Source organism: Clupea harengus, chromosome 18 (assembly GCF_900700415.2).
Source record: "Clupea harengus chromosome 18, Ch_v2.0.2, whole genome shotgun sequence".
NCBI lineage: Eukaryota > Metazoa > Chordata > Actinopteri > Clupeiformes > Clupeidae > Clupea > Clupea harengus.
The window spans coordinates 11,998,694-12,024,523 of NC_045169.1; the positions used below are offsets into that span (position 1 = coordinate 11,998,694).

The 25,830-nt window shown below is 44.0% G+C and overlaps 1 protein-coding gene across 4 annotated transcripts; it reads left to right on the forward strand.

The window, feature by feature from the left end:
* On the forward strand, window positions 1-25,713 carry mtm1 (myotubularin 1). 4 transcript variants are annotated; one of them, XM_031584788.2, is made up of 15 exons: window positions 1,085-1,204; window positions 3,128-3,237; window positions 7,051-7,123; window positions 8,843-8,934; window positions 9,695-9,805; window positions 10,148-10,249; window positions 12,347-12,430; window positions 13,236-13,385; window positions 13,751-13,936; window positions 14,600-14,785; window positions 15,291-15,494; window positions 17,845-17,937; window positions 19,020-19,133; window positions 20,670-20,855; window positions 22,661-25,713. In XM_031584788.2, the coding sequence occupies exons 2-15, from the start codon at window positions 3,175-3,177 to the stop codon at window positions 22,832-22,834; spliced, it is 1,818 nt and encodes a 605-aa protein (XP_031440648.1). In that variant the 5' UTR covers window positions 1,085-1,204; window positions 3,128-3,174; the 3' UTR covers window positions 22,835-25,713. The 4 variants fall into 4 exon arrangements, with proteins under 4 accessions (XP_012673268.2, XP_031440648.1, XP_012673267.2 ...); XM_012817813.3 differs by having other exon boundaries at window positions 1,086-1,204; window positions 3,147-3,237; XM_012817815.3 differs by having other exon boundaries at window positions 1,086-1,204; window positions 3,147-3,237; window positions 20,670-20,846.
* Window positions 25,714-25,830: the final 117 nt, after the last annotated feature.

Consider the following 25,830-nt stretch of genomic DNA (forward strand, 5'->3'; position numbering starts at 1 on the left):
CCAGCCCCCTGGAGAACAGCTCCAGCCAGAATGTGAGTCTGTCACTGTCAGAACACCCCCCATCCCCTCCCTCCCAACACAGACACACACACACACACACACACACACACACACACACACACACACACACACACACACACACACACACACACACACGTATGTTAATATCCCCCCTGAGTTCATTGGAACTGCTTGTGATCTGACTGCGGCATAATTAGCATGTGTGTCTCCACCAGCACCTAGAGCTAAATAACTATAGCTAACTAACTACTGTTGATACATAAGAACATAGGTATGGACATTTCCTTTTAAACACTTCTTCAGGCTTAAATATTCTTTTTTTTTTTTTTTTAAACATTAAAGCAATCTCTAATTCAACAACACAATGCCAAGTTAAACACTTTGGACAGTGTAGGGATTATTCCAGAGTGTGGCTGTGTGCTCAAATTATGCTTAAGGCTATGCATATCAACATACACAATTGGGGCTAAACTGTCTTTACCCCTAAAGGCCACAATACCACATCATGTCGGGATGTAAGCGGATTTGCAACATGTGAAGTCCTTAATGACAAACAGCTGGGTCACGTTGAACGTCACCACCACTGAGGAAAGGGCCTGTGAAGTCCAAATAATGACAGCACCATGAAGTATGACGGAGCGCCCCTGAAAAAGAGATGGTACAGCCTATGTTAATGTTGATAAACATGTGCAATTTAAAATATGATTTGAAAGGCACAGACAAAAAAGTTCAAAATGTACAGTAAGTGAATAACAACATTTGGAGTTGACAGATTTTTTCTTCTTTACTTTCTTGCTGGCCTTCTAGTGTTTCACCTGATATATCAGAGCATGGCGGCTATTGGTCAAAATATCCGACATGTAGTCGTAGTGTAAAGTGTATTTTTAGTCAGCACACTTACCATTTGCACAAGGTAATAGTCACTCAGTCTCAAAATGTAGACCACATTCTGACGAAAAGCATGCAAGTGCACACTTAATTTAAACCTTGATGCATCTGTCCATATTCGTTTTGTCGCTGCCTGTCTTGATGGGAAATACAACTCCCTACAATCCTTGCTGTACTTAATTTGACAAGCGTCCAATCGGTGCGATGGCCGCTGTCACATGACTCTGAGGGAGCTCTTCCTACGGCGGTGCAAAACAGACTGACGAATTCAGGAACGGAGAATCGTTGATTGTGGGTAAGTAAGTGCATATTTGGTCTGGAAGTTAACACGAATCAATTGTATATGTTCTCTTTAAACAATCGGTCCACGGCATTTATTTCTGAGACCAGGTTTCTTTGAAATGTAATAGTTAGAAAGCTGTCGCTCTGTTAGGCCCAAGCTATTTCCTGGTCCCCTTGCTAGTCCTATGCACTAGCCCTGTTGGCTGTCCCAACTCTTGACGGATTAGACAGAAGTTGTAAAAGTTAGATTTTAGCACGTTTGAAATTATTGTTGTGGTTGCGATCATGCAATTAAGTCTTGTCAAATACAATAGCTGTATAATATGCTTTGAAATGTCAGCTAGTTTGACGCGGACCCTGTTTTTTTCTTTTCTTTTAATCGCTTCAAACACCCAAAGTTAGCTAGCAGACACCAACTGGTTTGGGACCTCCTCGTTGGAACAGGATAAGGGGATCAGTCCCCCGAAACTGAACTGTTTGGCCAAATGATTGCCTCTAAGCATGTTTGAATGCGAGGTTATATCTGCGCATTTGTCTGTTTGACAGGCTAGATGTAAGGAAAGAGTTGATGTGTTCTTTTAATTGTTATTATGTGTTTTTGTGCTGCTCCGTTTTGGTTTGTTTTAGTACAACTTGTAACAGCAAGTCGTTTTCTAATCTAAGTGTATGTAAATGGTTCACCCTTGAAAGTAGCAAAATATCTGAAGCATGCTTTGCATAATGAAGAAATAGGTACATAGGTACAAACCGCCTAATAGTGTAGCTATTCTAAATGTACAGTTCGCAATGCTGGCTGGAATTCTGATTATTTGATTTACATCCCATACATTACTAATGGTTGTTATATTTTCCTCATGTAAGTTACACCTTCGACTACTGTTAGAAGTTGGCTAGCAGTTTTTTGTATTACATTATTTTTATTTTTTTTACAAAACTGCAAAGCGTTATACGTGTCATTATATACTACCTTATAAATGTCCATAGTTTGTCGTCTTTTGTTTGAAGCTACATAGGGTAGGTTTCCTCTGCTCACTTGAGGGATATTGGTTGGTCATGATGACTCAAAGGATGGATGTGGTAGCTGTTGGTGTCAGGGAAGCCCCCCTCATCATATTACCAAGTTATCCCAATTTTATAAATAGCTTTCTGTGTCCCGTATTCCATGGGCGGTAGCCTGTCAACGACCTTATACAGCGTTATCTGCTAATATCGCGCGAGTGTATTCACTGAATGCCTATGCATTTTTTGTTATGTCACAAGGAGTCATATGGACAGGGCGATGTTAACATCATTCTACTCTGGTTTGAAACAGTTGTAGTCATAGACCTAATTACAGGCGAGGCAACTACATTTAGTTTAACACAAAGTATTACCACAAACTTTGACTCAACTTCTATAGGGGGAATTCAGTCCACATCCACGAATCCTCATAAGCCAGCCCCACTGAAAACGACTTTGTTCTGTAGGTATTGTGTGGCCTCACATTATCTCAACATGACTGCTTCTGTGAGGATGTTTTGTGGTTTGCTCCAGTTGAACAAACTAGTCTGACCTAACAACAAGTGTTATGCACACTACTTTTAGATTGTCACTGAAAATAAAGACTTATCTCTCAGCTTGTCTGTCACTGTGGTTTGTGGACTCAAGGTTATATCTGGCTTGATCAAAACAGACATCAAAGAACCAGAATTTCATAGTACCACAGGCTATTATGGAGTCAATGCCCCAAAGAATGCCATACTTTTCACACCAGTAAAGAACTGAGCAATCGTTTAGTCAGTAGACAATAAGCCCCATAGAACATCATCACTCACTGTGTGAGACTAGGGGTGGACAAATCAGGCAGTGATGTACAAAATAGGCAGATGAGGTTATGAATGTGCAGTTAACTTTGTATGATTGATAAACTGTACAAAAGAGATGTTTTTATGTTTAGTTTTCCTTTTCTTTGCTAGTGCCTGTGGAAGAAGCACTCCCTGAGCTATGGCCTCGGCTTCCATACCAGCGTACAACTCCAGCCCCCTGGAGAACAGCTCCAGCCAGAATGTGAGTCTGTCACTGTCAGAACACCCCCCATCCCCTCCCTCCCAACACAGACACACACACACACCCCTGTATTTTAATATCATTGGAATTGCTTGTGAAGAAACAAAAACATAGGTGTGACTACTAGGGCTGAACGATTAATTGCATTTGCGATTTAATCGCGATATGATAGAACGCGATTTTCTAACCGCAACGTTCGCGATTAAAAAATGTGGTCTAAAATAAATAAATAAATAAAAAATTCATTTTTTTTTTTTTTTTTTTTTTAAGATGGTACATTTTGCACACAGTGTTTAAAAAGTGCATGCCTAGTGTTTATACTTAAAATGACTTTTTTTTAAATTACTAATATTGTGTTGGTCATATTTAAATCATTCATTACGTTTTGTTGGGGAAAAAAGAGGATAAAAAAAAAAATCGCATATTAAATCGCAATCGCAATATTTTGGTAAAAAATCGCAATTAGATTATTTTCCCAAATCGTTCAGCCCTAGTGACTACTAGTCAAATAACAATGACTTCTCTCTTTGTCATCTTGACTGTTTTACTTGTCTTGTGAGCTGCATGGAAGACTTCACATCACTGGTCTCCAACATCCTTTTGAAAATATCTTTTGTCTTTTGAAGAAAATGACCTAACTGTGGCATAATTAGCATGTGTCTCTCCACTACCCCAAACACATAGAGCTAAATGACTAGAGCCGCTGATACAGTCTAGGCTAAATATGCTACATTTTATAGCTTGGAAGAGATCCCCCTCAATATCACCATGACAACATCTGTTCACCAGATCTGATGAACAGACTCAAGTAATCTTTCTCTAGCCACATACCACTTTAGCAGGTGCCACTTCTCCCATTCCCCTCCCTTCCCCTTTTCTGGATTGAGCCCAGTTTCCTGTCTCTCTTTCTCGGTGTTACTCGCCTGCTCGTGACAAAGCTCCCAGTGTAGGTTAGCCCTTTCTCTCATGCCCATTAATAAATTATGCCCATCACTGACATCAATAGACCCGCCTGTGCTGCCTTTCCTTATGGTGCTGAAAGCCTGCCTATAGGAGGCTAAAGCTAAAGGATTGGTGAGCCTAATGCCCTGTCATTCAGGGACTTCGCTGCTGTTCTCTCTTCAATTGGAGTGCACAATTGCTCATTCCACTACGTGCTGTGAGCTGCATGAAGTGTTGCCATGGTTAACCGTTTTTTTTTACTCTTCTCTTGGTGCGTGATTTCAGTCAGGTTTTATGAGGGTGTTTCTGTCAGTGGGAATAGGCTATGTACAGGAAAGGGTGTTGGTGTTGAGGTTGTCTGTACTGTCTCTGTAATGGTAAAACACACAGTTAGATTGACATATTGTTGTGATGTTGGTGCTTTTCCCAATCACGGCTTGGGTTGATGTGTGATGTTGTATGTTAGAGTGCCGTGATGCAGTGCCAAATTAAACCCCAAGGGGACAACTCATTACCATGTTACACAAACTCAACTCTCTCTCTCTCGCTCTCTCTCTTTTTGTTTTTGCACATTCCTGAACACCAGCTCTCCAAGGATAAAGTTTGCGCTAGTCAGGTTGCTAGGGAACGTGCACCAATGTGAGAAAGAGGGGGGAGAGAAACTGTTAGAACAGCATAATCAGATTTGCCCACACACAGTGACACTGCCCGGGTACCAAGCGTTAAAGCTGGGCTACGAGCCCTGGCTCAGAGGCAGTAAGACGTTGGCAGCTACATTGGGTTTGATGCCCTGTACAGTGGACACCTCTAAGAGAACCTGGATAGGGTGAAGGCAAAGTGATGGGCAACACAGATGTCGAATGGCAACACGGACGTTGATTGATGTCCCTTGGGTCGTACCCCTGCATACTGCAGGAAATTGTGTGGCACTGCAGTGTAGAAAGTGGGCTTGTTATTGCCTCTCGGGAGAAGCTGCCACCGAAGACTGTGCTGTGGAATCCAAAACAAATATTTAACACCTTAGCTCAAGCACACGCAGTGATCCGTCATGGCAGCGTTCGACGGTGTCAGAAATGGGGTCGAGACAGTACCTCTCCTTCAGCAGTTTAAAAAAAAAAGTGCCAAGACAAGCAGGTGTTGGAGTAGTTGCCTGTGTCATTGTCTCAGCCTAGCCAAGGCGTGAGGCGCCATGCATTCTTCCATTGGAACATATTGGGTGGTACAACTACCTGGATCAAGAGCCCTGTTGCCTGTTTTCCTGCCAGACTGCCTGCTTGTCTGTCTAGGCCTCATGTTTGCTTTTCCTCTCGGTTTCACTATTCACCCTCTCCTGCTCTCACTTCTCTTTTGCTTTTTTCAGACATCCTCTTTTTCTTCGTTCACTCTTCATATTTCGCCACTCTCTTCACTTAAGCGTCTCAGTCCCACTTTCACTGGCTGCTTTCTTAATCATGCCGCATACTGCACTCTCTATGCAAGATTACATTATTTCTCTGTCTCTCTGTCTCTCTCTCTCTTCCTCCACCCAGCTGTGTTCCAGCTCTTTGGAGTCACACGCGGTTTACAGCATCAGGCACTCACTTACATCCACGCCCGCTTGCCTGCCCCCCCCCCCCCCCCACACTGGGATTCTATTGGGGGGAGGGGGGGAATGGGAGGGTATGTTTTGGTCCATTAGTCACCTACAGAGTGCCAGGTCAGACCATTACCCATAAAGCCTAGCATTGTGCCTCCCTGTGGCCTGCCTGTACAGTGGGCGAACAGTACTGTAGTCCTCTTTCTTTCTCTCTCTCCCTCTCTCTCTGTCTCGTGCTCTCTCTCTCTGACCCTTTCCCTCTCTCTTTCCTTTTCTTCCAATCACACACACGTACTTCATCCCACATTCCAGTTCAGTAACCTTCAGCTGGCAGCCGGAAAATCGCCCCTGGGACAGACAATCTGGATCCAGTAGCTGCACACTGTTAGGCCTACAGAGAGAGTGAGGGAGGGAGGGAGAGAGAAGAGGCTGGTGCTGTCAGACAGACAGACCGGCAAAACCCTCTCGTTTTCCATTCTCTCGCTTTCTCTCACCCAGTCATTCTCTCTCTCTCTCCTTCTTTGCCTGTCTCTTTGTCTCTTGGTCATTATTTTCTATTTTCCTGCCTTCTTGCTCGTTTCACTCTCATCTTTGCTGTCATCTCATCTCTTCTTGACGTTACAGCCCCCCCCCCCCATTCCTTCCACGCTCTCACTTTCTCTTCGCTGTCTGGGCCTCCCATTCTTGTAAGCCTCTACCTGAATGTAGGTTAGTGCTGTGTAAGCCTCCTCCCCCATGACTGGTTGGTGTAATGGCTCAGTTAACTTCCAGTGTGAGACAGATAAGCACAGCCATGCAGTGGACGGGCCTGTCCTACAAGATCTTATTCACGCCGTTTCTCAGTCGTAGGTGCAAGGCTGGTTTCGGTAGTGGAAAGGCCAGCAGTGTGTGTGTGTGTGTGTGTGTGATCTACAACTGAGGAAACCTTATGCTCATTTGCAAGGGACTGCACAAGCGTGTGACTGCAAGACTGCCTCTGGACTTCTAAGTTGTGTGTGTTTTTATTTTATTACTCATGGTGTTGCTGTGTGCTGTTAATGAAATTAATGCATTTGTATTGTTACTGTGTGTGTATCATCAGTCGTGCTCATTCGCCCATATCTAAGCGATGTTTTGTGTGTGTGTGTGTGTGTGTGTGTGTGTGTGTGTGTGTGTGTGTGTGTGTGTGTGTGTGTGTGTGTGTGTGTGTGTGTGTGTGTGTGTGTGTGTGTGTGTGTGTGTGTGTGTGTGTGTGTGTGTGTGTGTGTGTGTGTGTGTGTGTGTGTGTGTGTGTGTGTGTGTGTGTGTACCGGCAGGCATCCAGTGAGAGCCTGAAGATGGAGCCGCTGGGTGATGTGACCCTGTTGCCAGGGGAGGAGAGAGTGATCGGTGAGTCCCTGTCTGAATTTATCTGAGGCTATAACTAGGCTCTATGTCTATGTCAGTCAGACTGTCTTCCCATGGAATGTGAACCCACCTCTTTGAATGCGACTTCAAATACAACACACGCATAAGTCGATAGACTGCTAGATACTTGAAACACAACACACATGCTTGTATGTTGTCTTTAAACTGGATCTCAAACAGGTCCGTTTACATCCATAGTTTAATGATGGATTCTTGGGAGAGACACAAATTTAATGATGGAATCAAATGGAAATCGAATTATCTAATTAGTTGATTACCAGTTTCAAATCAATTGCCATGTTGTGTTGTGATTTCTATGGAATGCTATTGCATCACCCAGGCAACCCCCTGCAGTGGAAACCTGTACCTCCACTTAAAGTCGTTTTCTTTCAGCTTATCTGTGTGGAAATACCATTAATTTTATGCCTGTTTGTGAAGATAGTGAGGCCCAGTACTGTCACATGGGTGCTGTCATGACATCATCAAGATACTTATATGCATGTGTGTGTGTGTGTGTGTGTGTGTGTGGACATGATGCAACTAATCCAACAGTCTGTACCACTGACCTCAGCACATGCCTTGTTCCCATGTCTTTGCCTTTTAAAGGTAGTGTTTCCAGCATAAGTCCTGAGGAATGCCTGTGTTTAGTGTAAATAATGCAAGGTGCCACTGCTTGGCTGCGCTGGTGCCCTCTCTGCCCCCAGGGTGCTAATTTTAGAACGGGCCCTTTCCTCCCTGTGCCTGTCACTCAATGCCACGGCGTGCCCCAGTGCCAAGCTGGCGTCTGCGGTTAAAGCACCGGGGCAAAATATGGGTGCAGTTGTCTTTCTTTGTTTGTGAAGGGGGAGAGGAGAGGAGAGGAGAGGAGAGATATGGCTTTGCACAGAGATGAGGGTGTGAGGTGAGCAAGTCAGTGAGAGAGAGAGAGAGAGAGAGGGGTCATTAAATGACTTGAAACAGAGATGGTAAGGTTGAAAAAGATGGCAGAAATATGAGAGTGGAATAAATCACTATGAGCGAAAGGAAGATGGAGAGATGGGAGAGGTGGTGGCAGACGGAGTGAAACAGAGGGAGAATACAAATAAACAAATCGAGAGAATGAATTGCAGTATGCACTTTGTTGGAAGCATTATTGCCTGATGCCATCTTAGTATTCTCAGCATGTAATATTTAAAAGTGTCTGTGTGTAAGTTTAGCCCGTGGAAGTGGCAGGCTCTTATGGTAGCATAAATAGCTAATGAGTGAAAGCCTGCAGCACTTTCAGAGTGACTGAGTACTGGAGAGAAGTCCCTAAAAGATTCAGACGCTTTAAACTTCACCAATACATAAACAGAAAAGCAAAGATCACTTCGAAGGGGACCGTGCGAACTTAAGTCTGCAGTTTAAATCCTTATGTATATCCAATGCTGTGTCTTTAGATGCCTGAGGGTGTAGTGACTGTACAGCCGTGCAGTCAAATGGGACAATGTGTGGATGTTTTTGTTTGTGTTTCTCCAAGAAGCCTATGGGTCAGAGGTCAGCAGCTTCTGCCGAAGGTGACACACTTTGACCTTTGACCTTGATTCCGCTCTCTCTCTCTCGTCCCTCTCTCTCCTTGTCCCTCGCCCTCTCTCCTTGTCCCTCTCCCTCTCTCTCTCTCTCTCTCTCTCTCTCTCTCTCTCTCTCTTTGTCCCTCTCCCTCTCTCTCCCTTCCTTCTGCAGACAAAGACATAATTTACATCTGCCCTTTCAATGGCGCACTGAAAGGCAAAGTCTTCATCACAAACTTCAGACTCTACTTCAAGAGCGACGGGGTAAGTGTTGGAGAGAGAGACTAGACCCGGACCCTCAGTTGGGGGTTTTTGTTTTGTTTTTTGTTTTGAAAAAAAGGGTGGGAATCTGGGAATGGGGTTGTGGGATGAAAAGCCTCAGAGGAGGATGTGGTGGAAAGTACAGCTGGGTTACCATGACCACCGGGGACTTGCGTGACAATTGCCTTGAATGATCTTGGAAATTGAGTGAGGCTTCAACTGCAAACATGCTAGCTTTAATCACGCAGAGTCCCATTTTTACTTGGAGCTCTATCAACACGACATTTCCCAGGCCAGATGTATTCCATGAATGTTATGTCTTAATTTGAGGAGTCAGGAGTCAGGAGCCCCCAGTGGATTTAGCCGTGCACCATAAAGCCTGAACATGGTACTGTAGCCAAACACGGTGTTTTTGGGGTAGACTGCTTGTTCTTTGTGAGATTCATCCCCAACATTCAGCACCAAAGCAGCAGAAACGGTCTGTTTCGTGGCCATGGAGAGTATGAGAAGCTCTCACACACACACACACACAAACACACGCGCTGCTGCAGAGTTTTTCGCTCTCAAATAGGGAAGCTTCTTTTTCCACTCTCCCTCCACCTCTCTGTTTGCTCAGCACAAAGACACCAGTCAGCAGCTAAACAATGGAAACGGGCAAAAAACCTATTTTTAGACCTCTAAAAAAATATTTAGACCATTTTAAAAATGTAGGGCACTTGAAGAATGACCTGAAAGATTAATCATAAAACATGGTGTGCTTTAGGACCATGTGGTGGTCCTGGACATCCCACTGGGGGCGATTGGCCGGGTGGAGAAGATGGGCGGGGCTTCAAGTCGAGGGGAGAACTCGTACGGCCTGGAGATCACCTGCAAGGTAAGACCTGTGTTGAACTTCCTGTTCTCGTTTGAAGGAAAAACTTACCATGGCTGTGTAGGTAAACACGTACACACACACATACTACTCTGGGTGGACATCCAAGATTTGTGTATTTTTATAACTTGCAGTCATCCTGAAGATGTGAATATTTATAGTAATCATATATCAGTATTGTTAATATTAGAGACAACTTTTTACTTTGTCATTTTATGCCGCTTGTCAACCTCTGTTGGATTGTGTGACCTGTGGCTAGATGAGTAATGTTGTGGTGTGTGTGTGTGTGTGTGTGTGTGTGTGTGTGTGTGTGTGTGTGTGTGTGTGTGTGTGTGTGTGGTGAAGGACATGAGGAACCTGAGGTTTGCTCTGAAGCAGGAGGGTCACAGTAGAAGAGATATCTTTGAGATTCTCTTCAGATACGCGTTCCCCCTTTCCCACGGCCTGGTAAGTCCTCATCAGAGAATGTATGTATGTATGTATGTATGTGTGTGTGTGTGTGTGTGTGTTTGGCGGCTGTGTGAACTAATCTGTTTGTGTCTTGGAGAGAGAGTTCAGTGTCTGTTCACGTCAGTATGTGTGTGTTCATCTACGTGTGAGTGAGGGTGTGCATATGTATCTGTGGAGATGCCTGTGTTCGCAGAAGATAACACAAGTGTCCTAGGAACTATAAAGGGACTTCATGTGTTGCACTGTAATTTCAGTTCCCTCAGCAGCTCAGCCTCTGTGTGTTTGTGTTTGTGTTTGTATGTGTTTGTGTTTGTATGTGTTTGTTTTTTCCAATGACCTACCTACATCATAACCAAAAATGGTCATTATGTCCATACATTCGGAACGTTTTCAGACCCTTTCAAGTTTTTTACATTTTGTTGCCTTTCAGACTCATCCTAAAATTCAGTAACATTTTATTTCCTCATTATTCTATGTACAATACTCCACAATTACAAAGTCAAAACACATTTTTGGAGTGTTAAAAGCATATAAAAATAAACAAAAAATACAAATAAAAGACTGAAATATACCATTTACATAAGTATTCAGACCCTTCACATAGTACTTGTTTAAACCTTCTTCCAAATCTTCTTGGGAATGATCCTACAAGCTTGGCACACCTTTCTTTTGGAAGTTTCTCCCATTCTTCTTGGCAGAATCGTTCACGCTCAACCCGGTTGAATGCAGAGCGTTGGTGCACAGCCATTTTCAGGTCTCTCCAGAGGTGCTTTATTGGGTTCATGGCCGGACTCTGGCTGGGCCCCTCCAAGGCTTTCACAGAGTTTTCCCGAAGCCACTGCCGTGTGTTCTTGTCTGTATGCTTCTAATTATCGTGTTGTCTTAAAGTAAACCTTCGCCCCAGCCTGAGATCCTGAGCACTCTGGAAAGGGTTTTCACTCAGGATTGCTCTTTATGTTTCAGCATCCACGTTTCCCTCCATCCTGACTAGTCTGCCAGTCCCTGTTGCATAAAAAAACATCCCCACAGCATGATGCTGCCACCACCGTGTTTGACTGTAGGGATTAATGGGTTTTAATGAGGTGATGCCTGGTTTCCTCCACACATGCCGCTGGCAATTGTGGCCAAATAATTAAATCTTCATTTCATCAGACCGGAGGATTTTGCTTCTCATGGTCTGAAAGTCGTTCAGGTGCTTTTTGGCAAACTCCCAGCGGGCTGTCATGTGCCTTTTTAGTGAGGAATGGCTTCCGTCTGACCACTCTAGCATAAAGGTGGTGCAGTGCTGCACTGATGGTTATCCTTCTGAAAGGTTCCCTCATCTCGACAAAGGAACTCTGAATCTCATTCATAGTGACCAATGGGTTCTTGGTTATCTGTCTGGCCAAGGCCTTTCATCCCCAATTTCTCAGTTTGGCTGGAGGGCCAGATCTAGGAAGACTGTTGGTGGTTCCTAATCTCTTCCATTTGAGAATGAATGAGGCTCTTGGGCACTTTCAGTGCTACAGAATTTTCTTGCATCCTTCCCCAGATCTGTGTCTTCACGCAATCCTGTCTCGCAGTTTACAGACAATTCTCTTGACTTCATGGCATGGTTTTCACTCTGACATACACCATCAATGGTAAGAAGTTATATAAACAGGTGTGTGCCTTTCCTAATTATGTCCCATGAATTCAATTAGGCACAGCCTGACTCCAATCATCTCAAGGACCACTGAGGTAGAATGAAGAAGTAATTAGTAATAAAATCGTAGTAATACAAATATTAAAGGTAAGGGATAATGTATAGTCCGGCGGTCATTATCGAAAAATAAATCCCGACAATATTAATAACAATTAACAAAACACTAGAAAAACCTGTTTTTGCTTTTTCATCGTGCAGTGTTGTGTGTAGATTGATGAGGAACATTTTTAAGATGAGTCTGAAACAGAGAAAAAGGTGTAAACCTTGAAAGGGTCTGAACTTTCGAAATGCACTGTATTTGACTGTTCCAGTTCCTCTCCTGTGTGTGTGGGGTGTGTTTTTATATCTGAGTTTGTTTGTATGTGTGACACCTCTCTCTCTTTCTCTCTGTCTATCTTTTCCCTGTTTAGCCGATGTTTGCGTTCCTCAGTCAGGAGAAATTTGATGAGAACGGCTGGCACGTTTACAAACCCATGGAGGAGTACAGGAGGCAGGTGTGTGTTTGTGGCCACCGTGGTCAACCTGGCTGCAGGTCGATCGCGCGCACGCGCGCATATAGACTCATGTACAGGGTTGTAGCGCTTCTATACACTAAAACATGCAGAACAGCATACACAGGGAACACTAATTGCAACGAGCCTAGCCTGTACGAAGTTATTATATTAGGAAGTATGAATATCCAGCCATGCCATGGTCACAAAAGCACAGAGAATAATTCTGATTCTGAAAAAATTTGTACATGTGATATAAAACGATATTGAAAAGAATATATAACAATGCAAGAAGAAACAATCTTGCATTATTTCAACTTGGCTAACTTGAACATTGTTAGCTAACTAGAACAGTAGCTAATAATGTAGACAGTCCACTACCTGAACTGTGGAGTCCTTTTGTTTCAGTCAGTTTTGTTTCAGTCAGTTTTGTTTACCCATATCACCTAGTAACCAGAGAGCATTAATCTCATTAATCTCACTGTATAGAGGTACTGAAAATGTGTACATGGTGAACAGGTCATGTAATAAAACAAGGCATTTCAACAAAACTAGTTTGAATCTCATCTGCATCTTGTCAAAAATACAAAATAAATTAAATATTAAAACTGACACAATACAGATACTATTCTCTTTAGATTTGTAAGCGGTTGTAATGTTGCCATGTCTACTTACAAGACTGTACATGTGACGTCAACATCACCTGTATCAACTGTCAATTTCGCATGGTCACTCCAAGTATCAGTATCCACAGTGTAATTCTAACAGTAGCTTCGACATTTGACTCTATCCACCCTGTGGTTGCCAGGGCCTTCCGACCGACAAGTGGCGTATCTCCTTTGTCAACGAGGACTACAAACTGTGCGATACGTACCCCACCATCCTGGTGGTGCCATACAAGGCCACGGATGACGACCTGCAGAAGGTGGCCACCTTCCGATCCCGCTGCCGCATACCTGTAAGTACACCCAGGGGAGGTGGGGAGTGGTTGCGCCTGGTCTGTGGATAAACTGTAGGTCGGCCTGTATTTCATTGGAGGCTAAGTGTGTAAATGTGTTGATGGTGCAAAGTATAAAGCTAAAGGCTAGAAGTTCCAATAATTGTACCAACAAGGCATTGTATTGACAGACAGTCAGCGTGTTTTCTTGCCTAACTGAAGCGACTGTTTTGAATGTTGCACAAAAGCTGCTTTAGTATTTAGGGAAGACAAATTAGAGGCGACAATATCCAATCAAAGCTGCAGAGCTGTAGGACTCGGCCTGCCCTCGAACCCTTGTGTGACCTTTTAAATGTTCCACCCCCCCCCATTAACCCCCCCTCCAGGTGCTGTCGTGGATCCACAAGGAGAACCAGGCGGTGATTGTCCGCTGCAGCCAGCCCCTGGTGGGCATGAGCGGCAAGCGCAACAAGGACGACGAGCGCTACCTGGAGATGATCCGCGAGGCCAACGCCACCACCAAGCTCACCATCTACGACGCCCGGCCCAACGTCAATGCTGTTGCCAATAAGGTCAGGATGCGAGGCTCACATGGGAGGCTCACTGCTTTAAGATCTCTCTGCGGTGTGTGTGTGTGTGTGTATTTGAGTGATGAGGGCTGCAGATCTCCCCTTCTCTTGTCTCTTCTGTTGTGTTCTCTTTCTGTGTTGCGTCTGTAGGTGTGTGGGTTTTGCCTGCTTGACTGGTTACTGATGTCAGCAGAGGTAACAGAGGCAAACTTACTGCAATGCCCACTGGAGACTGGAGACTGAACACTGCGTGTGTGTGTGTGTGTTGTGTTGCAAACACAAAAACTGCCTAAAGTCTGACCGCGCTTGCTATTTACAGTTAACTGAAGTTGCTGTGGAGTTGCGCCAGAATTAACAGTTGCGCGCAGAAAAAAAAACCCATTTCAACAATTCCAAGCCTTTTTGCAGAACATTCTCAGTGATTGTTTTGATGTGTGTGTACCTTTGTGAGGACAGTGAGCATGGTCCTCATAACACAGCCATACGAATGTGCGTGTGTGTGTGTGTGTGTGTGTGTGTGTGTGTGTGTGTTTAGCTGAATCTCAGCATTGAGGACTGTGGGCATATGTATGTATCGAACATGCTCTGTCCTTATCTGTAGCCAAGCTGCTTTGACCTCTGACCTCCACTGTTTCCCACCACCCCGACCATTCCCTTACTCTACAGGCGACAGGTGGGGGCTACGAGGGGGACGACGCCTATCAGAACGCGGAGCTGGTCTTCCTGGACATCCACAACATCCATGTGATGCGCGAGTCCCTCAAGAAGCTCAAGGACATCGTCTATCCCAACGTGGAGGAGGCCCACTGGCTCTCCAGCTTGGAGTCCACCCACTGGCTGGAGCACATCAAGGTAACGCATGCATGGCAAAGGACCAGCCTGCCGCCGACCTGCTCAAATATCAACAGCATTTGTCAGATTCATGAACTTTGACATCTGTGCTTGAAAAGGCAAAGTCAAGAGCCACAGGACAAATATAACTAGCTGTATTCAGTTACTGCAGACTAGTTTGTAAGCTTGTATGCGTCACGTTTTTCATTTACCTAATTTGTTACCTTAGGAAACTGGAAAAATAAATAGGTCTGTCTGTTAAAAACCTGCAATCACCATTTTCCAGCAGTATAAGAGTGTTGTTATTAGCTTCAGATTCCAAAATGCATTCACCAGATCACTCCGTTGCACACCCAACAGCACCAACGGTGAGCATTCAGTTTTGTTGTCATAGTTACAAGAAGAGCTTTAAGGCCAGTTCACAGCTTAGTCTTACAGACAGGTATCCCTTTTTTCCCCTACCCCCTCCTCCTCATCCTTCCGCTCTCATCCATCACTCCTCTTTCTCTTGTGTTCTGTCTTGAAGTTGGTGCTGTCAGGGGCCATCCAGGTGGCAGATAAGGTGTCCTCGGGCAACTCGGTGGTGGTGCACTGCAGTGACGGCTGGGACCGCACGGCCCAACTCACCTCCCTGGCCATGCTGATGCTGGACAGCCACTACCGCACCCTCAGGGGCTTCCAGGTGCTGCTGGAGAAGGAGTGGATCAGCTTTGGACACAAGTTCGCCTCGGTCAGTGTGTGTGTGTGTGCGCATGAGTGTGCGTGTGGGCGGGAAGTGGGGGTTAGGTTGGGTTGGAATACAGTTTTTAAAATGCAGTACAACGAACACAACATCTTGTGCGTGCGTGTGGAAGTGTGAGTTGGAATGTGTGTGTGCACGTATGGGTGTGTGGGTGAGTCGGAATAGAATACTTAGAAATCAGTAGGAGGAACACTCATCCACACGGAAACCTTGACCGGATATAATGACGACGCTATAAATATATATATTTGATATATATACAGTGGGGAAAATAAGTATTTGAACCCCTGCCGATTTCGCAAGTTTGGCCACTTGCAAAGAAATGTGAGATCTATAATTGTAATAGTAGGTGTATTTTAACAGTGAAAAACAGAATATCAACAAAAAAATTGACATTTATGACTTAATTAGCATTTGATGCAGAAAATAAGTATTTGAACCCCTAGCAAAACATGACTTAGTACTTGGTGGAATAACCCTTGTTGGCAAGCACAGACGTCAGACTTTTCTTGTAGTTGGTCACCAGGTTTACACACATCTCAGGAGGGATTTTGGTCCACTCCTCTTTGCAGATCCTCTCCAAATCCTTAAGGTTGCGTTTTCAATGGGAGGGAATGAGAAAATGAGGGAATGAGGTTCAAGTCCAATATTCCACATTACATGGCCCCATCCATAGTCCCCTCAATGCAGTGGAGTCGTCCTGTACCCTTGGCAGAGAAACAGCCCCAGAGCATAATGTTTCCACCTCCATGCTTGACGGTGGGGATGGTGTCATATTCAGCATTCTTCCCCCTCCAAACGCGGCAAGTCGAGTTGATGCCAAAGAGCTTGATTTTGGTCTCATCTGACCACATCCTGTCTCCCAATCCTCCTTAGAATCATTCAAGTGTTCATTGGCAAACTTCAGACGGCCCTGTACATGTGCTTCCTTGAGCAGGGGGACCTTGCAAGTTCTGCAGTACTTCAAACCATTACGGCGTAGTGTGTTGACAATGGTTTTCTTGGTGACTGTGGTCCCAGCTGCCTCGAGATCATTCACAAGCTCCCCCTGTGTAGTTCTGGGGTTATTCTGCACCTTTCGGATGATCACCGATACCGCACGAGGGGATATCTTGCATGGAGCCCCAGACCTAGAGCGATGGACAGTTGTTTGGTGTTGCTTCCATTTACGAATAATCGCACAAATAGTTGTCTGCTTCTCACCAAGCTGCTTGCCGATGGTTTTGTAACCCATTACAGCCTTGTGCAGGTCTACAATCTTATCTCTGACGTCCTTGGTCAACTCTTTGGACAGGTTTCTTTTATACACGTCACCAGTTGAGATCAGGTGTACCTTGTTAGGCCTAATGAGGACTAATCTGTGTGCTTCTTGGGCACATAACGGGTCATTGGGAGCCAGAATTCTTGCTGTTTGCTTGGGGGTTCAAATACTTATTTTCTGCATCAAATACAAATAAAGTCATAAATGTTATAAAATGCAGTTTTCTGGATTTGTTTGTTGATATTCTATTTCTCACTGTTAAAATACACCTACCATTACAATTATAGATCACACATTTCTTTGCAAGTGGCCAAACTTGCGAAATCGGCAGGGGTTCAAATACTTATTTTCCCCACTGTGTATATATATATATATATATATATATATATCCCTTTTTTCTGAACATCTCAACTAGATGGTTTTACATCATCATAGTCATTGCAAATACAGATGGGCTGCTGGACTCCACTAAGATTTCTGCGCAGTCCAATCAGCCCTACGTCATCCAGTCAGGACTTGTTCCCTCTAGACAGCCGCTCCATTCTTGGCGTCCCCTCCAGACAAATATTTGGTTAGTTCTTTAGCACATTGAAGGAAAGGGTTGGATTCATACTACGGCTGCTTTCTGTTGAAAGTCACCAAGAAGTGTTTACCTCACATGGAGCATCTTTTAATAGCTTTCCGAGAAGGAATTCACTTGCCACTATTGGCTCTGCGTACAAAATGTGTGCAGGTCCTGAAGAAGTAAGCTGATTTTTGGCTTGAAAAGGATTGAGCTTGGGCTTCATCCAAGTGACCAGCAGATAGCCTTTTTGTTCTTCGTTGTGTAGAAGCTTTAATTCATGGCTTGCTGATAAGCTATTTGTGTTTTCTGCAGAGTAAGGACCTCTCTGTACAATGCAATATCAGATACATGTATCAGAGTCAGTCAGGTTATGCATCATCTACGCTCATTTTGAATGGGTGTTCTTGAATTCACAGAAAGTTCAATGTGTGTGTGTGTGTGTGTGTGTGTGTGTGTGTGTGTGTGTGTGTGTGTGTGTGTGTGTGTGTGTGTGTGCGTGTGTGTTTCTACAGAGAATTGGCCATGGGGACAAAAACCATGCGGACCAGGACCGGTCACCCATCTTCTTGCAGCTTATCGACTGCGTGTGGCAGATGACCAAACAGGTACAATCTCTTGGCCACCCTGCTTTCCACCTCCCTTAAACTCCCATGATGCTCCTGTTCAAAAATGCCAATATATATATATACTCTGACAGCATGGGGAAAGCTTTGATGAGCGGGGAAAAGGCTCTTCATATTTACAGTAAATGATGCTCTGCAGTGATTGGTGACTCTGGAACTTCAGTGATTGATAGCGTAATTATTGGAACTTACTGTGCCATCACTTTGTTCACATCAGACACGATCGTCAACATGCTGACGTGCTGGCTAACATTTTAAACTAAACTCACTAAAGTGTGGATTTCCAAACCAAATTCTAGGAACCCATCAAAGACCTGCATGTTTTCAGACAAACTAATCAGATAATAACAAAGCCCTTGATTAGGCGCATGCTAATGATCTGAGTATAGTTAATCTAGAGCAGGGAGGCAAATACTACACGCTCTTCAGGACGACCATAGGAGAACTACTGTTGGTCGTTAGTATACTTCATTAGTATATTTCACGACCCTCACGATGTGAGGGAACTTTATTTCCGTTGATGCCAGTGCAAAGACAAACTACACTAACAATTAAGCACATAGGTTGAAAATATGAGTACAATATGGTAATAATAATCATTTATGGTATAGACCATAAATAGTTGTTCCAGTACAAAGGTAGCCAGACATATTTAAGTGTGTCCATGGGTTCAAAAGGTCTGTCAGCCACTGTTCCCTTTAGCTGTACCTGCTTACATTGCAGTACAGTCTGCGATCTTCAAAGAGCTTTTGGCAATCACATTCTCTGAGAGGTTTTCACTGTGTCGTTGCTCGACCCTGTTGACCTTACTTTATAGTCCCAGTACAATTCTCTTGGAACTCTGTTATTTGATCCAGGTGGGTTGTTGAGGAACTTTTCAGTGTTATGAGCTAGAGGAAGAAGAGGGAGAACCTAAATCTAAAACTGCAAACTGTGTCCTAACTTAGAAAGAGATGGATTTTGGAGGGGATTATGGATTGGGTTTTGGAGGGGAATATGGTGTGGTGAATAGGTTTTGCTCACCGGGGCCAAGATTGAGTGACCTTTTGACCTCTGTGTTCTAGTTCCCCACGGCGTTTGAGTTTAACGAGCGCCTCCTAATGGTCATCCTGGACCATCTGTACAGCTGCCGCTTCGGCACCTTCCTCTACAACTGCGAGAACGCCCGCGACATCAACGTGAGTCACACACACACACACACACACACACACACACACACACACACACACACAGAAGCACAAACACCAAAATCCTATAGGCATCACATACATACACATTACAAACATGCGTATGTTCCTACACTAAAACATACATTTAATATTCACTCATGTTAAAAAAAGATTGCTGAACCACTGCTGTGCAGCCTGGGTTAACCAGTAAACAGAAGTGACTTTACTGAGAAATCACCAGGATGTACAGAAATAACACAAAACCTCTCATCCACTTCCAGTAGTACAGCTCAGTAAAAATGTATTTCTCAGCAATTCAAAATAAATATACAAAATACTGGTGTTGTATCTTAGCAAAAAAGTAAGATCACAGGTCTGCTTCCAAACATTTAAACTTATGTATATAAGAAACATGAAAAGTTTTTCCCCTTGCACTCTGAGGTGCTGTAGACAAAGAGCATGTGAAGCTCATGTATATTACTACATTACGAGTGCTCTCACTTAGTCCTGGGCAAAGGAAGAGGGGTAGTAGATGTATTAAGTGCACCCCTTCTACCCTTCAGCTTATTAGCGCCCGCTGCACTTGCTCTTCTCCCTCACTCCTAGCCAAGTTCTGTTTGTCCCCCTGTTTTTCTCTCCGTGTTTGATTTCCATCATCTTTTTGCCCTTCTCTGTTCTCCCTTCCTCCCCCCCCCCCCCCCCAACTTTCCACCCTGGCTCTGTCGTTCTGTGTTATGTACTGTCTTTCTCTCCCTCTATGCCCCTCTCCACCCCCCCCCCTCTCTCTCTGTCTCTCTCTCCCTCTTGCTCTCTCTCTCTCTCTCTCTCTCCACCCCCTCCTCTCTCTGTCTCTCTCTATCCCTCCCTCTCCCCTCCATTCTGTTCTGATATTGTGAAGTAGAGCGTGAACAGAATGCTTGAGTGACTCCGTGCTAGCGCTGGGTACTCTCTGGGAGCTGAAATGCACACACAACCCACCGAGTGGTGGAGAAACACACACACACACACACACACACACACACCTTGGCCTTACACTCACTCTCCCACTCAGATGCACACACAGACATTTCTTCCAGTGCCCTCGCTGACAAACTAGTCATGACTTTTAATGGTGTGTAAAGTCAGCCTCTCATTGAGAAGCTCATGGCAATTCCCAGAATGCATTTCAGTATGCATGTAGATCCACTGTGTCAGTTATTGCAGTAGTCTGCATCACTGCAGACCACATGGGAGCCTTCGTTTTTTTAATGTGGGATCTACAAGTTATTTTGGCCTTCCCTCTTCCTTCCCCTCTCTCTCTCAGTCACTCACTCACTCACACACACACACACACACACACACACACACACACACACACACACTCACACACTCACTCACTCACTCACTCACTCACTCACTCACACTCTCTCTCCCCCTCTCTCTCTCATTCTCTCTGTCTTTCTCTTTCCCTCTCTCTAAATTAAATCTCATTTCAGTTCAAAGTTGCATTATTAGCATAACTGTTTACATGACTCTCTCCCCCTCCCCCCATCTCTATTCCCATAGCATATGCGAATAAAGACGGTGTCCCTGTGGTCCCTGGTGAACAGCGACACGGCGACCTACATCAACCCCTTCTACACGGAGGAGTCCAGCCGCGTGCTCTATCCTGTGGCCAGCATGCGCCACCTAGAGCTCTGGGTGACCTACTACATCCGGTGGAACCCGCGTATTCAGCAGCAGGTGTGTGTGGTATGTATGTATGTATGTGTGTGTTGGTGTCTGGGTGCGTTCACGTCGATGTGAGCAACGTTACCATTTCTTGCTAACCTTTGCCACTCTAGGAATCCTTCAACGTTAATGTGTCTATGCAAAATAATTGACCGACAGGGATGTCCCTATCTAGAGTTTTCCTGGTTTGGTTCATGCATTTTTAAATGCTGACTACAGATCCCAGGATACTCCCTGCATCAGTTTGTTTGTCTCTACTTGATTACTATATCAACATGTACAGATGATTTAGCTTAACATGACTCAGTATTTATGTGTTTTAGCACATAAGCATGGATGCTTTCGTTGTTGCATGTAGTGAATGTGTCATTGTTTGTGTATGTGTTGGTATGCATGTCCATCTGTGTGTGTGAGAGAGAGAGAGAGAGTGTGTGTGTGTGTGTGTGTGTGTGTGTGTGTGTGTATTGAGTAGTTGCTGCTCCCGGCCCCCACTCAGAATCAGCGGGGCAGAAAATCCTCTTTCCTCTGGTTTAATTACGTCCCCACTGCCACAGCAGCCAGCTGCCGCTCACCGCTGCCTTATCTCCCCAGCAGACCTGCACACACACACACACACACACACACACACACACACACACACACACAAACTCTCTCACACACTCCACTCACTCACTCTCTCTTTCACATACACACAAACAAAACACACACACAAATTCACATACAAACGCACACATCTCTCTCTCATATATACTCACACATCCATTTCTTTGTCTCCTACTCACACACCAAACTTGCATATAAACACAAACATCGCTCTCTTTGCCTCCCATACACAAACTCCAACACATACTCCCCCCCCCCCCCCTCCCTCTCAAACGCACACATACACATCTCTCTCTGGCAAACACACTAATCTCCTTCACAACAGCCACACAATATATGGGCACACACAAGCACAAGACCATGGGAGTGCTTGCAGACACACATACATTTCTTTTACTTTCACTTTCTCTGTTACAGACACACACACACACACACACTCATATACTTATTTGGTGCACACACACACACACTAGGAAGCAACAATACCCCCCACAAACCCAGTCCTACTTTTTCGATCTGTTTATTTTCCCCTCCAAAAACAATTTCCTGCTGTACCTCCAGCAATCAGAGGGCTTTCAGTTGTGAGTTTATTCACCTGTCAATCACCTTACACCTCGCAGCCTCAGTGTGATGGAGCTCATATAGCGCTGCCTAGGTTGAGCGTGTGGCTCTCTGTCTCCACCTAGGGGACATGATGTTGCATTGAAACACCATGAAAAAAAGTGTACAAGCTTGCTTACGTGTGTAGCTTTCAGTGTGTGTCTATGTGTGTGCGCTCTTGTGATTTGCTTTGTCTGGTGTGTGTGTGTGTGTTGGGGGGGGGGGGGGGTGTACTCCTTACTGTTATGCAGTATCATTAGTGCTGTCAATAGTAAAAAAAAAACATTGAATTGTGATTTTTCTTTTGAAGATTGAAGCTTGTAATAATGGCTATTTAAATGTAAAATCATGGAATTAATGTAGAATCAACATCAACAATATTTAAATTAAAATACTACTGTTGAAGTGCTTAATAAACTTGCAAGCTTGTGAATTCAACTAAGCTTCATGTCAGGTGTATGTTGGATGCCCCCTAGATATTGTAACCATTTCTATTAGTGCATATGTAATATAGTATCAAAACCCAGGCAGTTGTGGCGATTGCAATGATTTTGAAAGGATTCATTATTATGTCTTTGTATTCTCACTGTTTTTTTTGTGTGTGTGTGTGGTTCGGTCCTCAGAGTCCAGTGGAGCAGCGCTTCAGGGAGCTGCTGGCCCTGAGGGACCAGTACCTTAAGAAACTCCAGGAGCTGCAGCTCTCCGACTCCTCCCCCTCTGCCCATCTCTCTAACAGCTCCACCCCCTCAGCTGCCTCCCCTACGCAGCACATCACGCACTTGCACACGCCCTTTTGATCCCCCATCACCCCCCCCTACACACACACACACACACACACACACACACACACACACACTTACATGCACATACACACACTCTCACACTCATACACACGGTCACAGGATGTTTTGTACATAAGAACAGTAATAACTGTGGCCACAGGAATAGTAATAATGTCCGTTATTAGAAGTAATAATCACGATTATGCAATAGTCACAGTACAGCCTTTTTTCGGACTCGGCAGACAGGCCAGGGTGAAGCCTTACTAAGGAAATGATGACTTCTGGGATTTTGCACGTATGCCCGAGGACCTGTTCAGGGATGGACAAAAAGAAAAAAGAAAAACAAGAAAAACAAAAGAGGACAAAAAAAGCAAACAATGGCTCTTCTCAAAATCGTCAGCCTCTTTTGCTGGTTTTACCCAGTGGGCATTTTGTGTAACTGTCTTCCCAGATTCCAAGGTCTGTCTGTAGGGGGCGCTGGTGTGTTGTCACGCCATACAGCATGTTGTGTTTGTCTGAGTATGTGTGTGCACCCCTGTGCTACTAGCATGCCTGCTGGAATCTAATCAGGGAAGGGGAGTGTTGTTTCTAAAATGGTTTCTGCATCACAGCCATCTGGAAGCAACCTCTAAGGTTTCACCCATATGCTTTCCTTGTGCTTATGGAACCGTGATATTGTAGGGAAACCGTTATGATTGGGTAATCTCTTATAGTCTTGCCATAACTATTGGCGGTGATGTATATAAGAAATGAAGTTTCATCAGCTACGTCATGAGTTTGCTGTTGGATTCACTGTCCTACCATGTACTGACAGTCATACTAAGTTAGAGAGGGACGTTTGTCAAGTACTCTTGTTCTGGCTAATTATCTGTGTGTTGTGGAGGTTCTGGCATTTTGAGAAGTTTCGTGGTTATCAGCCGCGACATAGCCATTGCTTTATTTTATTCCTTTGGTAAACATTGTTTTACTTGTCACCCGACAGTGTCCATTTTGTCTGTGTGTCTTCTCCTAATGTTTCTCAGATTCCATAACCCCCTTGTTGGGTGTGGATGCACTGTTTCCCAAAAAAAAAAAAAACCTGACCCACAGCTCTCAGAAGAACTGTGGCTAAAACTGACGTAACATTTTGAGGCTCCTAACCAGGAGTGTGGGGTGGAGTAGAGGTCACATGAAGGTCGAAAAATGAAAATGAAGCTGGAAGGAATGGAAGTTGCAGTTGGGAATAAGTTCTTAAATATTTGCCGCACAAAGCCACCTGCCTCTCTAGCGAGATGTGACGAGACTTCAGATTGGGAGGGCAGTTGTCTCTGTTGAAGATTCTTTGGGATGCGCTTATGTCGTCGTTGTTTGTTGTTATTTTTTTTTTTAATTATAATTGAGCAGAAGCAGGGTTGGTCAGGGGTTACTCCTGCTTGCGAGTCCAGTTCTGTGCCTTTTCTTGTACCTGAGGGTTATTTACCCCAGGCGGACATTTTGTATTGATACGTTGTCTCTTTTTTTTTTTTTTTTTTTTCTGTGGGCAGCAATCAGTGGCAGGGAAGGATGTCTTCCATTGGCTGTGGGTGCTTTGATTGACAGAGGGAACTGAGTGGTGTCAGCAGGTGGTATGCAAAAACAAACATAAAAAACCTCTTGGTCGAAATTGACCAATGACAATGGCCTCTTCCCTCTTTATGAGTGTGGTTGCTGTAGATACCTCCTGTTTCATTCCACAGAAAGGGCTAGGGGTGAAATGGGTGCATGAGAACTCAAGTACCCTGCTGATGGTGACGTATTGGTAGAAGCTGCTCTTAGTGTTGGTGAAGGATTGGTGTAGCTTATCTCAGAGACGGGATGCACACACTCTGAAAACAGGGGGCCTTAAGACCCTATTTTGGAGGTTCCCACAGAACATTTAAGGCAGTTTTTTGGCTTTAAAAAGTCTTGAAGGTTCTAGTTTGTGCTTTTAAAATGTGTTAATAGAACATTGAGTGAGAAAACACAGGAGGGACCTTAAGGATTTCGGGTGTCCCCCTTTTTTTTTCTATGAGTGTGTGAGGTGATGAGATTGCGTACCTGCTCCTAGATCTGTGCTTAAGGGCGACTTCTCCCCGGAGCTATTGCAAATGCTGCCCAAGAAAAGCTAAACTTTCTAAGACTTTGGCCTCAATGAGGAGATGCAGTTTAAAAACCATAGCATGTGTGAGAAGAAAAAAAACAACACAAAACACAGAAACAACACAAGAACATTTTTGCAGTTGGTTGTGTTTTTAGGGGGAAATGAGAAAAAAAAAGAAAAATCTATTTTGTTTATTTTTTACTTTGTACAAGTACAATAACTGTGTAATTACCTCAACAAAGCCTATTTTACTGTTGAAAGCTCTATTGTTGTAAAATATAATTATTTTATTTAGTGTAAAATTTGACAGTTTTATAAAAAGGAAAGTAATAAGAAAAAAATGTTTGGTTGGTTGAACCGTTGGTAATTTGTGGATTTCTGCTTCAATTATCTAATTATAATAATAATTATTATTATTTTCTTTTTTTCTCTCTTACTTAATGGGCATTTTTGGATTTGTGTGCTAACATTGATGGAGGCTGTGGATGTTGTCCCATCTGTCATATTAGATATGACTGTTGTAGCGAACTTGCATCTTTTCCCCATCTCACTGTGCTACCATGGGCCTCAGTGTGGGTGAGATTTGCACTTTTATCACTTTACTCCTACATGACTTCTACGCTCTTGCTTTCATTTTGATTCTTTTTTTTTACCTTTTAATGTAGACAGCATAGTTTAAAGGGATTTACTCTTTTTGTTTGTGTCATTTACTCTTCTTCATGTACTCTCCACTGTTTGTTGGCTGGCTCTTGTTTTGTAAATAATGCTGATTAAATTAATTTAAAGATTTCACAAATCCCTTGTGTTAATGGTGTGCTGATTTGGAAAATGTTTTGGCTGCAGAATTGTATTAGTAATAGTTTTGCTCCTGTGTGAAATTTTCAGACGTCTGGTTAGAGTGAAACCCAAGCGT